Below are 14,318 nucleotides of genomic sequence, written 5' to 3' on the forward strand. Positions count from 1 at the left end.
AGTCGTTTTTTCCATACATATAGTTGTCTGTATGGAAAATAGCAGCAGCATGAACATCCTTTAAAACGCATCCTTTTGTATTTCATGGTAGAATAAAATCATATGGGTTTGGGATAAAGGGTGAGGGTAAGTAAATAATGATGACAGACATTCATTTTTGGATGAACTATCCCTTTAAAATGAGAGAAAAAAAAACTAAGTTTTGTTAACGGTTAAAAATGGAACAAATCTCAGTGCCTGTAAAGTACATAAAAGGCTCTACTCTGAGACCAGCAGTGGCATATGCGCTAAATGTGGTAGTCGTGATCCAGCTGGGTCATGCAGACCTCCTTCAACTGATCTGGGCTTTGTTCCAAATCTTATTTAGTCATGTTACAGCCATGAGAGTGCCATAAATTCAAATGAGAAGAGGGTGAGATGCACTAAAGTGATTGCGTCTCCCTCTCCACACCATTTTGCGCTCATCTTTCTTTCTTTGCTCTCTTACTCACTCACTCTCTCACTCTTTCTCGTAAAACAAATCAATCAGTTAAATGGAACAAAACTGGGATGTATAGTCTATAGAGTTCATTTAGCCGCAAGGAGCATGTCTTCGGGTGTATATGTGTGTCATCAAGTGAATGTTACGTCATGTCTGTCCATATCGACAATACATTGTGCCCTGTTGAGAATGGGTTTGGCCAGAGATGCTTTTGAGGGTGGAGCTTCTCATACCAGAAAAGCTGCCACACCAAAAACCACAAACAAGGATCTACTACGGATGTGTTCGAACAACAACAAAAGCCCATCACTAATCTACCGTATCCAGTTAAACTGACATAATTTTGAGGAAAGGAAGATTAACCTAGCTGAGGTATTTCAGACTCAAATTGATTTTAGCCAATCCATACCAATGACTGATTAAACTGTAAGTGAAACGTGTTATGCTGCTGATACAGTACTCCATCACAGTATAGATCATATCTCTTCTGTCATCATTTACTCATCCTCATTCCACTCGTTCCAAACTCATATGACCTTTTTTTCTGTGAAACACAAAATGACAAAGTTTGAGGAATGTCCTAGCTGCTTTTCCCCCATATATTATTATATATAAAAGGTTCTCTCTGACCAAAAATCTACTTAATTGTATCATAATAAAAATAAAAATAAATAAAATAAATATAAAATTAAAAAAATACAATTACATTACAATTGGTGAACTTTATTTCATTTTTCTGAAGACATACTAATGGTCACAAGAAACTTTGACTTCAACATGCTGATATGTTCTTTAATATTTAAATATGAATTGTAAATGAAAATACTTATACCACGACAAATTTGTAAATTGCTAATTTAAAAAAGAACGTAAAAAATATATATTTTGAAGAATATCACAGTAAATTAAAATTAAACACTTGTTATTATATTATATTAATTATATTATATTATATTATATTATATTATATTATATTATATTATATTATATTATATTATATTATATTATATTATATTATATTATATTATATTATATTATATTATATTATATTAATTATATTATATTATATTAATTATTATAATATGATATGTTATTTTAAAGTATAGGCCTACTCGTAATCAGTCGACAGTTACTTTTTTATGGATTAAATAACTACATATTATTCACTCAATGGCAGTAAAGCATTCATAATTTATTTATTCTCCCTAACTCTTCTTTTTCATATTTAAAAAAAAAAAAAAAAAAAAAAAAACACTACTGCTTATCTGCTGTTTAGAAAGTCTTCTAGTTTCGTTGAATTGCACACACAGACCAGCCACCAGTCATGTGGCTATAATTACATGAAAATACTGAGAATCACACAGCATTTGACCTCTGGATTTACAGAAATCATTTCACTTTTAAGAAATGTTTTCTCAACATTGCAACATTGCATATCTAATCAGCTCCTGATTTTCGCATGTAGTATTATTTGAACCATTAAACATGTATTGATATGTATTTTGTCAAAAAAAATTTGTCTTTATTTTTTTTTATTTGACATTTTTGTGGTTTAATTAATTATCATCTTTTCATTAAACTGCATGAACCCGCCTGGAAAACCCTGACGTAATGTAATATTTAATGCACTTTGTGTTGTTGATAATACAGAATGGAAAATCTTTTCTTTCTCTGTTTCATATCAATATGGTACAAGATTATCCTATTCAATTCAATGTGATAAATTAGTTCAAAAGTAATCTATAAGTATTCAAAAAGTAGTCAGATTATATTACCTTAAATGTGTAATGTAATAGATTACGTTACTGACCATTTTTGTCATGTAATTTGGAATCAGCAATGGACTGCAATTTGTAAGTATCTACCCAGCACTGCACAGGATCTATGCCTTGCCATTTTGAGCTTTAGTGGAATTAACACAGAGTTCATAAAGTTGATCAATTGTGTTTGCTCCCATAATCTTCAGTCATTCAGCTGCATGTAGACAGTAATGTCTGTAGTGTCATTTGTCAGTCTGAAAGAAATAAGCACAGGGGACATGGAAAGATGGGTTTGTTTCTTGGCTGATGGTTCAAAAATAGAATGGTGCATAGTGTCTTCTGCCTCAATTATATCTTTGAATGATCTTTATTTGGAAGATTTTAAATGCATATATGTGATTAATAACCATCATATCATTTAATTATTCGTTTAAAATGTTGATAGTCCGATCATTTCATTAGGTTACACTTTATTTGGTGACACTTTATTTCTCAGAGTCTTTGTTACATGTAGAGTATAAATTGTGCTTAATTACATGCAACTAACCTAAACAAACCCTAAACCTAAGTACATGTTTTTTGTTAATATTATATAATTATACTGAAACAATGACTCCTTAAAATAAAGTGTAACCCTATATTTTAAGTGTACAGTGTAGTCATATATTTAATACTAAGTAATAATTAGGATTAGGGTTTGGTTTAGGTTAGTTGCATGTAATCAAGCACTATTTATAGTAATAATTAGTATAGTAACTACATGTAACTTGTGTAACAGACACTGTAAAATAAAATGTTACCCACAATTATACCAAAATAATCACGGTTATCAATATTATCACAATATTGTTCAAATGTGCTGGAAATGTTAAAAGTATAACTCATACTAAAATCATTTAACTATGTTTTATATCGAAAACCAACAAACAAAAAATAAAATTAGCAGCACTGTGCAATTTTTGGTTTTCATACATATAAAAAAAAAATAGAATGCCCATTAGTCTTATTTTTCATCAACTGGTTAACATTTACAATAGTGTATAAAAATTTATGAATTGGTCTGAAGAAAAGCAATAGACAGGCGGAATAAAAAAATGTAAATCCACTCTCTAACAGTAGGTGGCGCTTATGGAACAGCAGAAATAAAAACATACGCTGCATGCAGACTGTTGCTTAACTTTGTTTAATCCTGGACAGTATTTAATGTGAGTCTTTCAAATTGCGGTAATCAAATACGGTTTTAATGATACTTAAAATATGAAATCGTAAAACTAACCATCGATAATTTTATCATGATTAATCATTTCATTTCTACTTCACATATGTGCTTCATTATGATCATTGATTAACCCCATATCATGTAATTAATTATATTATATTTGTTTTGATTGATTGACAGCCCTAATGTCCACTTAACTATAACAATTTCTCTGATAACCAATCTACTATACTACAAATGTTTATGTCCACGCCTAGCCTAGAAATCTAGACGCACCCTAGCGGCAGCAAATATAATTTGAAGCCAGGGCGTCTAGCAACTCTCCGTTGGCTTGCGAGCTGGAAAAACCAAACTCTGGTCAGGCCAATAAAATCGTGTATAGAGTCAGTGGGCGGGCTTAACATAATGACGGCAGAGTTGACGCGGTTCCGCGTGCTACTTGTAAATAAAGAAGCTGGCGAACAGCGGTCTTTCGAATCGGCTTTGGCCGCGACTCTGGAAGACTTGCAGTGATGCTTTTCTTTGAGAAAAAGAACAAAGAACGGCACTGAAGTCATTCTTAAGAAAGGAAGATATGTTCTGAGTTTTGCCAACCGAAAGTTTAATCTATCAACTAGCTCCGCTTCACCTTCTTCGTTGCTCTGGTTGGTTGTAGCGTACAGAGGGAATTTGTAAGACAACCGTTTATCCCGCCCCTCGGATTGAGCCCTGCCAATGGTGTGTTCCCAGACCCAACGTCTTGATAGTCCACGACACACTCTTCTCACATACTAAAATCATTTCAAATCAATATTTCATTTCCATTTTTTACATTTATTTGGTAAGTAGCCAATGATAATCTTTTATTGGTATATAAATGTCTGCATAACCAAGCTTCTATCTACTTATCAGAATTGCTGCATCTCTATACCCCTTCCAGAAGCTTAAGGTCAAGCGATTGAAACCTCCTTCTAGTCCCACACTCACGACTCAAACGTAAAGGGGATTGAGCATTTTCTGTGCGTAAACACTTTGGCCACGGTTATGGAACAACCTGCCCTTAGAGATCAGAGTGGCATCTTCCCTGACAATTTTTAAGTCTCTTTTAAAAACGTATTTGTTTTCTCTGCCGTTTTGATTTTGTTTTTGTCAACATCTTAAGTGCGAATATTTAGGGTTTGTATCTAGATGTTTTGTACAGCTCTTTGGTCAGTCTTGTGGCTGTTTTTAAAGGCACTTTATAAATTAAATAAACTTGAAACTTGAATTGGGATTATGTCAGATTTATGAAGTCATTCAGCCATTATCGCATTATCGCTCACCATGCTCACTATCATCCCTAGTGTAGTTGATGGAAATGACCATTGTGAACTTCATCATTGTTACATTTCTGTTGCATGTGGTTACAGCAGAGTCAATTTACATTCAAAACAGGGAAATTCCCAACTACTAGGCATGAAGCACCTGTGTGTTTATACATGAGTGGAAACCCGTGTATATATTTGCTGAGGAAGTGTGCATGTATATCACATAAAATGTTATGGATTGTCAAACAGAAAATTAGCTTGCATGTGTACAAGTGTGATAAGTACACGTAACAAATTCTCCACTTGAGAGCAGAAAATACTTCAGTTATCAGATAGGCTATTTGCAACTAAACTGCATCTAAATTTGGAGCCCCTGTTAATTTCCTGTCAGCACATCCTCACTTCTGAGTGATCTGATAGCGGTCATATTCAGAGGATACAGCAGAAAATGAGTGTGGGCAGTGATGCATATTGCATATTTCACATACGATTAAAAAAATAAAAATACTTGCAGTGTGCATTGTATACTAGGTAGTATGCAGTAAGCAGTGTGCTAGTGTTCTATTCTGTGAGCGACAGGCCGAATAGAGTGAGGGGAATGATGTGAAGGGTAGGTCAACAGCAGGCTTGAGAAAACACAGGATGTGTAGTGGGATCCATTTTCCGCTTCCTGTCGGACAGTGAGGCTGGATGCAGGACCGGGAAGAGCGGGGGTGTAGTGGTTAGTGGAAACAGTGTCCTTGGTTCCCTGGTTTGGTGGCGGAGGTGGCTCTGTGTGTGTGTGTGTGTGTGTGTGTGTGTGTGTGTGTTGATGGAAGAAAGAGAGCCTGTGGGATCCTGTGTGTCAGCAATAGCCACTGAGAGAGAGAGAGAGAGAGAGAGAGAGAGAGAGAGAGAAAGAGAGAGAGAGTGATTGAGCGATATGGGGCGGAAGTAAATTTCTGGCATTGGGCCAGAGGACCTCTTTCCATCATCCGGCTGTTTCTTTCTGTACTTTGTTCTGTCAGTGCCAAAATAACTCTCTATGGTGCACAACATCCATCTATCCATCCACCTATCTATCCACCTATCATCTATCTATCTATGTATCTGTCTGTCTGTCTATAAAGATAATGTAGGCATATTTAAAGTAATACTTTACAAAAAATAAGTTAATTATTTAATATACAGTTTTACATTATTGTCATTTATAAAACATTTATTGAACATACATTTCAATAATTTTATGATTTAATTTTTAGTATAAAGTAATATCTTAGTTTCACGAGAGTGATTTTTGGGGTGAACTATTCTTTTAAATGTTTATTTGTCTCACTATTGTGGCATAAAAATCAAACATGTTTTTCTTATTTGGTTTTATTGTGTTCCTTTTTCATTAAAGTAATTTGTAATTTATTGTCATATTTTACTGTTATTTTTAAGAATACAGAAATACTAATCTACAAAATATGAACATATTCACACCGTTGGTGGTGGCCATTTTTTAATCACATGACATCTGGATAAAGATTAAAAAATATATTCTAAAAAATCTTCAATAAATCTTTAGACCTACAATGTTTTTCTGTTGCATGTGGTTACAGCAGAAGAGTCCATTTACATTCAAATCAGGGAAATTCCCAACTACTACGATTGAAGCACCTGTGTGTTTGTATCTTTGAGTGGGAATCCTTGAATTTGTATTTGCTGAGGAAGTATTGTGAGCATGTGTGCCATGTAATATTTCATGGATCATCAAACAGTAGACTGTTTGCAGGAGTTTGCATACCATTATTACATGTGTCGTAATGGAGGTTATGCAGTGTGGTTCAGGTAAACCCCACGTTATTTGGACAAAATATACCCACACTGATGGCAATATCCTAAATCCTTGTCCTTGTGGGGATATTTTTTGGTCCACGTGAGGGAAAACAGCCTAAAAATCATACTAGGTGAAGTTTTTTTTCTTTCGTTTTTTTTACATGTAACAATGCAGAACGTTTTCTGTGAAGGGTAGGGTTTGTGTGTGTGTGTGTGTGTGTGTGTGTGTGTGTGTGTGTGTGTGTGTCTATGTCTGTGTCTGTGTTTGTCTCCCCCTCAAAGCTCGATCTGAGCAGGAAACTGTGTGGGAGTAGCACCTGTCTCAAATAAGCCACCGTGACACACAGACACAACACACACACACACACACACACACACACACACACACCCTCAGAAACACTTACAGCCCAATCTTGGTTTTGATCAGTGAAAACTATGCACAAACTGAAGACTTAACTGAATTTCATGTTGAGATGCTTCATATTTTATACAGTAGTTCAATATGTCTGTATTATTATTGAAACTTGCAGTACAATGAGACAGGAAATTACAATGTTCTTTAATGAAAAAGGAGCATGATAAAACGAAAAACAGATATCCATTAGCATTTTATCACTAAAAGTGAAATACAGTGCTTATATCTTACATTTAGATTTTTATGCCAATCATCATCATTCTAAAATCATAAAATGTTTGAACTGTTGTTGTATATGTATCATATATAATGCAATAATGTAAAGCTGTATTAAATAATGACATTATGTTTATACATTTTATTATAATGATATACACTAAAGTTTGTGGTCAGTAAGAAATTAATACTTTTATTCAGCAAGGATGCTTTAATTTGATCAAATGTGGCAGTAAAAACATTTGTAATGTTACAAAAAATGTATCAAGGTTCCCACAAAAATATTATGCAGCACAGCTGTTTTCAACATTGATAATAATCAAAAAAAATTCTTGAGCAGCAAATCAGTATATTAGAATGATTTCTGAAGGATCATGTGACACTGAAGACTGGAGTAATGAAGCTGAAAATTTATCATCATACGAATAAATTAAATTTTACAATATATTCAAATAGAAAACTGTTTAAATTGTGATAATATTTTACATTATTTCTGTTTTTATTACCGTTTATTTATCTAAATTTGAATTGTTGGTTAACCATAAACATAATTAAATCCTTCTTGTATCATTGTTCTTGTTATCTCTATAGGCCTGGAAGAAGCGCTGGTTTATCCTGCGCAGCGGGCGCATGAGTGGAGACCCGGATGTTCTCGAGTATTACAAGAGTGATCATGCCAAAAAGCCCATTCGCATCATCGACCTGCACTGCTGCGAGCAGGTGGACGCAGGCCTCACCTTCAAACGCAAAGAGTTCCAGGACAGCTTTGTATTCGACATCAAGACGGCAGAGAGAACCTTCTACCTGGTGGCAGAAACGGAGGAGGAAATGAACCGCTGGGTTCGCTCTATCTGCCAGCTCTGCGGATTCAACCAATCAGAGGACAATCATCAAGGTAGGAGAATCACATTAATGTTTCGGGTTGATCCTGATGAATTTAGCTTATGTAGCCATGTTCACATATAGGCAATGTTACCATAGATCCAATATATCTGTGTGGTTTTACAGTAGCAGTGCTCTCATCTGGAGCAATGTGCTATTTTTTCCTCTGAGCTGATGATAAAACAGATAGAATACAATCACAAGTAACCTGATACCATTTCTTATTGCTTTCCTTTTTCCCCACCACCTCTTTTCTCTGTCATTTGAGAAAGTTGGGCTGGACCAGCCCTGCCAAATGGATGCAGTGTCTGAAAGGTTTATTGATTTTTTTGTTTTTTTCCCCCTTTTGTTTTGTTAAAGAAAAGGGAGTGAACGCTGCCTATCATTACAGGCACAGTGCTAGTGTTTATTCTAGAGACGTTTGTTTTTGACATAAAGAGGACTTTGTGATTGTGATCTACTGTACAATAAAATACAGAATTGTAAGTAGACTAAAGACTTGGTATTAAAGCTACACTATGTAACTTTTCCGTCCACTAGAGGTCGCCTGTTCAAAACAAAGGCGTAGTTTGATGACGGCACGTTTGAGCGCAGAATCTCGGGACATGTGGTCTTCACATCACAGGCGGTGGGAAACAGTCAGGATAGGACTCGGGCAGAAATCATGTTCATGGATGCGATTATTAACATTACTGTAGTCTAAAGCAGAGCAGGACCGAGTGTTGTGGAGCTGAGCAAGGCCGCAGGAGTGATTGAAGAGCGGGACTGTTATTATGGCATAGTCGCTGGCGGGACTTTTATTATGACACGGTTGCCGGCGCCACTTCCTCTTTTCCAGTCATGAGTTTGAGGTAACGCAACTCTGTTTATCGTATTAGATATATCTGAGTGTGTTGAAAAGGAAGTTATGACGTTCGCTCGGCGGCTGCTATGACACTTGTTCACAATGCAGTGAGAGTAAAGTGTTTCACTGAATAAAACCGGAAACCGAGGGTGACGCAGATATGACTCAATCGACAGGCGACTCCCTCACACCCATAGCTCACACATCCCGGTTCCTTGGTTAAAATAGCAATTTCTCACGATTTACAAATAGTTGAAAACATTTGGGATATTCTAAGTAGTCAACTGAACAAAATATATAACACTGGCCTAGTGGTTTCTGGATATTTTACTGCAAAAATCCTACATAGTTCACCTTTAAACAAAACATTTTAATTAGCTTATGTATTACTATCAATTTTGGCGCAGTTTATATCACTTTCTACTGTAAACAAAAGACAGAACTCTAAGCTGAATAAAAATTATTAGTGTTTATTCTAGAGATGGTTAAATGCTGATTTTCGAAATGTAAAGAGGACTTTTTCGGGGGGGGGGGGGGGGGGGGGGGGTATCTGGCAGCTTGTGTATTACAGTCGTCACTCGTCAAGTCAGAGATAGACAGGTGGACAGGTTAACTCAGATTTGTATTATTCATGTCTGATGGTTGATACATGGTCTTTAGTGGGTATACATTAACTGCAGCGAGCGTCCTAGATGTCATTATATTATTTACTCCATGTTTTCTTGTTAAAAAGATCAGTTTCCACCCACTGAGGTGTGTACATTTTCACTCGATGAGCAATAGAGGTCGATGGTCTTGGTAATGAAAAAGTCATGCATGGTTTTTGGCAGTCACTGTCCAGAGCATGAGAACCTTATCTGACCTTTTTCAACAGGCCAGCCAGCAGCACTTGACTTGTGGTTCATATGAAAACAAATACACCCTCAGCCTGCAGGTTTACCTTCTAAAAAATAATAATAATAATTGTAATACCGATCAGGCATAACATTATGACTGAACACTGACTATCTCTTCATCACGGCACCTGTTAGTGGGTGGGATATATTAGGCAGCAAGTGAACATTTTGTCCTCAAAGTTGATGTGTTAGAAGCAGGAAACATGGGCAAGCGTAAGGATTTGAGCGAGTTTGACAAGGGCCAAATTGTGATGACTGGGTCAGGGCATCTCCAAAACTGCAGTTCTTGTGGGGTGTTCCCGGTCTGCAGTGGTCAGTATCTATCAAAAGTAGCCCAAGGAAGGAACAGTGGTGAACCGGCGACAGGTGGCCAAGGCTCATTGATGCACGTGGGGAGCGAAGGCTGGCCCATGTGGTCCGATCAAACAGACGAGCTGTAGCTCAAATTGCTCAAGCATTTAATGCTGGTTCTGATAGAAAGGTGTCAGAATACACAGTGCATCGCAGTTTGTCAGGGTCTGGGCACGTGAGCATCAGAACTGGACCACGGAGCAATGGAAGAAGGTGGCCTGGTGCGATGAATCAAGTTTTCTTTTACATCACTTGGATGGCCGGGGGCGTGCGTCGCTTACCTGTGGAACACATGGCACCAGGATGCACTATGGGAAGAAAGCAAGCCGGCAGAGGCAGTGTGATGCTTTAGGCAATGTTCTGCTGGGAAACCTTAGGTCCTGCCATCCATGTGGATGTTACTTTGACACGTACCACCTACCTAAGAATTGTTGCAGACCATGTACACCCTTTCATGGAAACGGTATTCCCTTGTGGCGTGGGCTCTTTCAGCAGGATAATGCACCCTGCCACAAACCAAAAATGGTTCAGGATTGGTTTGAGGAACACAACAATGAGTTTGAGAAGTTGACTTGGCCTCCAAATTCCCCAGATCTCAATCCAATCTGTAGGATGTGCTGAACAAACAAGTCCAAGATTCATGGAGGCAAACAGAAAGCTGCTTCAGACAGCGCTTGAATGGACAAAAACACAAAATTATGCTCATTTTGTTGAGTATCCTCGCAAGAACAGTTAAATTAGTTAAATTAAGTCTTAAAGAGTTGTGCGAAGATGTGTATTATATCTTAAAGTGACAGCAGCCTAATAAACCTGCTACTGTCTGTCATTTAAGGATTGTCAAAGAACAAAAGAAAATGTGAAAATCGCTCACTGCTCTTGACTGAATAATTTACGTAGCTTTAATAAGGATTAATATGTATTTAATTTATAATTTATGCTTTAATAAGGATTAATCTATATTTAATTTATAATTTATGCAGTGAAGTCTGTGAAGTGTTTGATAACTTTATTACCATTTTTGTATATATCCTACTTGTTAGACCTAAAAATAAAAGGTTACATGGGTCAAAAACACCGAAAATGTCCTTCATAAAAAGATTACATTAAACAAATATTTAAAATAGGCTACTGTCTTTGTTGTTTCTACATTAATTTGGAGATTAAATGTGAAATGATTACAATATAAAAATATTAAAAAACGTTACTGTTATATAGGTGCAATTAATCGCAATTAATTACAGAAAAAAAATGTGATTGATTATCTAATTTTTTTAATCTATTGACAGCACTATATATTAAATATTAAATACTTTTAAGTTCTAGATTAATTTTATATTATTTTATTGTATTATTTTAATCAAATCAATTAGATATAAAGATTAAAAAAACATAAAAATGACAATAAAAAATATACAAATACTAATAATATAAAATCACATTAAAATAACAAAATGTTACTGTTTTTTTATTTTATTTTAGAATGTCCTATAATAATACCCATTAATAATAATAATACCCATTAACACCCAGTATTACAAACACACACCTCTTTCTTCTTATATCTGTTGTAAAAACCCCAGTCAACCCATAACCTTCTGTGCTCTTACACACACTGTGTCCAGTGACGTGCTCACATTCACTTACCTCATCTGGCAAATGGTAAAGGCTGATTTTATGAGATGCAACCACGGTCTTTTAGAGAATAAAACGCATACCGCAACTGCAATGTAGATCAGAGCGGCTCTCCTCCCTTCCCCAGATAAATGCTGCGCTCGACCTCTCTTTTCCCCAAGCAAGTATCAAGTTGTCAGCTGCGCTGTGAGCATGAAAAATGGGAGAGCCCAGTTTGCCTTAGAGGAAGTTAGCATTGATAGTCGGCCCACAGCGCATTGTGTCTGTTTGCTGGAGCTTTGGGGATGAAACAAAAGTGTGTCAAGTGCAAATAGACTGTCTGTTTCTGTATGTGTGTGGTTGATTGTTGATATGTGTATTAAGCGTAGCTAATGTCATGTCACATGACTGAAATGTCACATGACAGCCATGATAAGATAAAATGGAAATCAAATGAAAATGTGACCTTCAGTAGTACAGAGGTGAACGCATCTACAGTAGATATACTGACATATACATAAATACTGCTATAGATACAGTATACAGTCAACTGCATAATATAAATATACAATAAATATATAAATATATAATGAACAAGGATTCATTAAATTGATCAAAAGTGACAGTAGAAGAGAACATGAAGAGCCAATCATGTGTGATAGAAGCATTGCCTCTATCACCAAACCAAACCCACAGCCACCGGCAGAATTTTCATGACCTCCTGAATATTTTGTTGTATGAATATCTAAACATGCAATATATCAAAATACAACAGAGCCTCTTCTTTAAGAAAGAAAAAAAACTGTTTTATTCTAGTTGTTTGCGTTCTTTTTTTTATCAACACTAGAGGTGTAGTGACACAAAACAAAGGCGTAGTTTGATGACGGCACGTTTGAGCGCAGAATCTTGGGACATGTGGTCTTCACTAGCCTGGATGCCAGCCGAATTTAGCCCCGCCCACAAAATGTTTTGCTCGGGCAATTCGGTCTGGACTCGCTCCATAGAGGAGTAATTATGCCCGAACAGAAACTGTTCGGACCAATGAAATTGTCAGGGCGGGCTTTAGACGATGATTGACAGATGATCAACAGTAACGTAATCATCCACGTCATCGAAGGCTCTTGGGTTGAATTTGCTCTTATCCTAAACGGAGAACTTGTTCGTATATGCATTCACCTTCACTATTTCTCTCAGAAACGATGATCGTGTTGGTAAGTACTCTGTATATCCTTAAATTATTTTATTACTGGCAAAGATCGTTTACACTCATCTTTTTCTTGTAACGTTACTTAATCCAGCGTGCGTGCAGACAGGGTTTCCAAGTGTTTTTGCAATGTCGCGCACAATTGCTACTCAAAACTATATCCCAAAACAATAACTTTCCGGGGGGTTCTCCGGAAAAAAATGGCGTTTGGTTGGCAAAATATGTTATTTTGGCAAGGTTGCCTGCTAAAATTCGCATTCCTGGGTTTATATAATCACATAATTGGGGTCGCTTCAACCCGCGGACATGGAGAAAAACACGGACTTGGCAACACAGTGCAGTTGAGTTCTGTTGACATTTGACAACTAACGTTACGCGTCGCTCCGTTGCTCAGATTGGTTGTGGGTCTATCCAATTGAGGTCTTTCCTGGCTCGGTTGAAACACGCCCCATAATCAAAGCTCAATGGAGCGGTACCAGACTCATATTCTGACTAGAATTGAGTATGGCCACGCCAGGCTAGGTCTTCACCTCACAGCCGGTGGAAAACAGTCAGGATTGGACTCGGGCAGAAATCATGTTCATGGATGCGATTATTAACATTACTGTAGTGAAGCAGAGCAAGACCGAGTGTTGTGGAGCTGAGCAAGGCCGCAGGAGCGATTGAAGAGCGGGACTGTTATTATGGCATAGTCACTGGCGGGACTTTTATTATGACACGGTTGCCGGCGCCACTTCCTCTTTTTCAGTCATGAGTATGATGTAACGCAACTCTGTTTATCTTATTAGATATATCTGAGTGTGTTGAAAAGGAAGTTATGACGTTCGCTCGGCGGCTGCTATGACACTTGTTCACAATGCAGTGAGAGTAAAGTGTTTCTCTGAATAAAACCGGAAACCGAGGGTGACGCAGATATGACTCAATCGACAGGCGACTCCCTCACACCCATAGCTCACACGTCCCGGTTCCTTGGTTAAAATAGCAATTTCTCACGATTTACAAATAGTTGTAAACATTTGGGATATTCTAAGTACTCAACTGAAAATTCACGAGTTCACACTTACATCAAATTAAATAGAGTAAATATTATGCGTATTTGGCGTGCTGTCCGGGGGAGGGCTCCAGGCTCGGAATTTTGCCCGAACCCAGAGTACCCCCCCTGATGGAAATAGTCTAGAACTAGACTACATATATTAATTTGATGTCTTATGTGAGTTTAATTAAGTGAGGAGAAGGGGTGGTGGAGGGATGCTAAGAAACAGTCAACGACAGGAAGGTAAATCGGCTGTCTATATACACCTCCTATCGTTGATTTTTTAATGAGCTCCTCTTGTGTTCAATTAGGTTTAATTA

The 14,318-nt window shown here is 36.9% G+C and overlaps 1 protein-coding gene across 1 annotated transcript in view; it reads left to right on the forward strand.

Annotated features, from left to right (window-relative positions):
- Positions 1–14,318, forward strand: part of gab2 (GRB2-associated binding protein 2) — a 76,193-nt gene that overhangs the window by 30,917 nt on the left and 30,958 nt on the right. Inside the window, exon 2 of the mRNA XM_079823985.1 lies at positions 7,769–8,072. Coding sequence (XP_079680111.1) covers positions 7,769–8,072 — 304 coding nt within the window. The remainder of the gene's footprint in view (positions 1–7,768; positions 8,073–14,318) is intronic.

Source organism: Gobio gobio, assembly GCF_949357685.1.
Source record: "Gobio gobio genome assembly, chromosome: 8".
NCBI lineage: Eukaryota > Metazoa > Chordata > Actinopteri > Cypriniformes > Gobionidae > Gobio > Gobio gobio.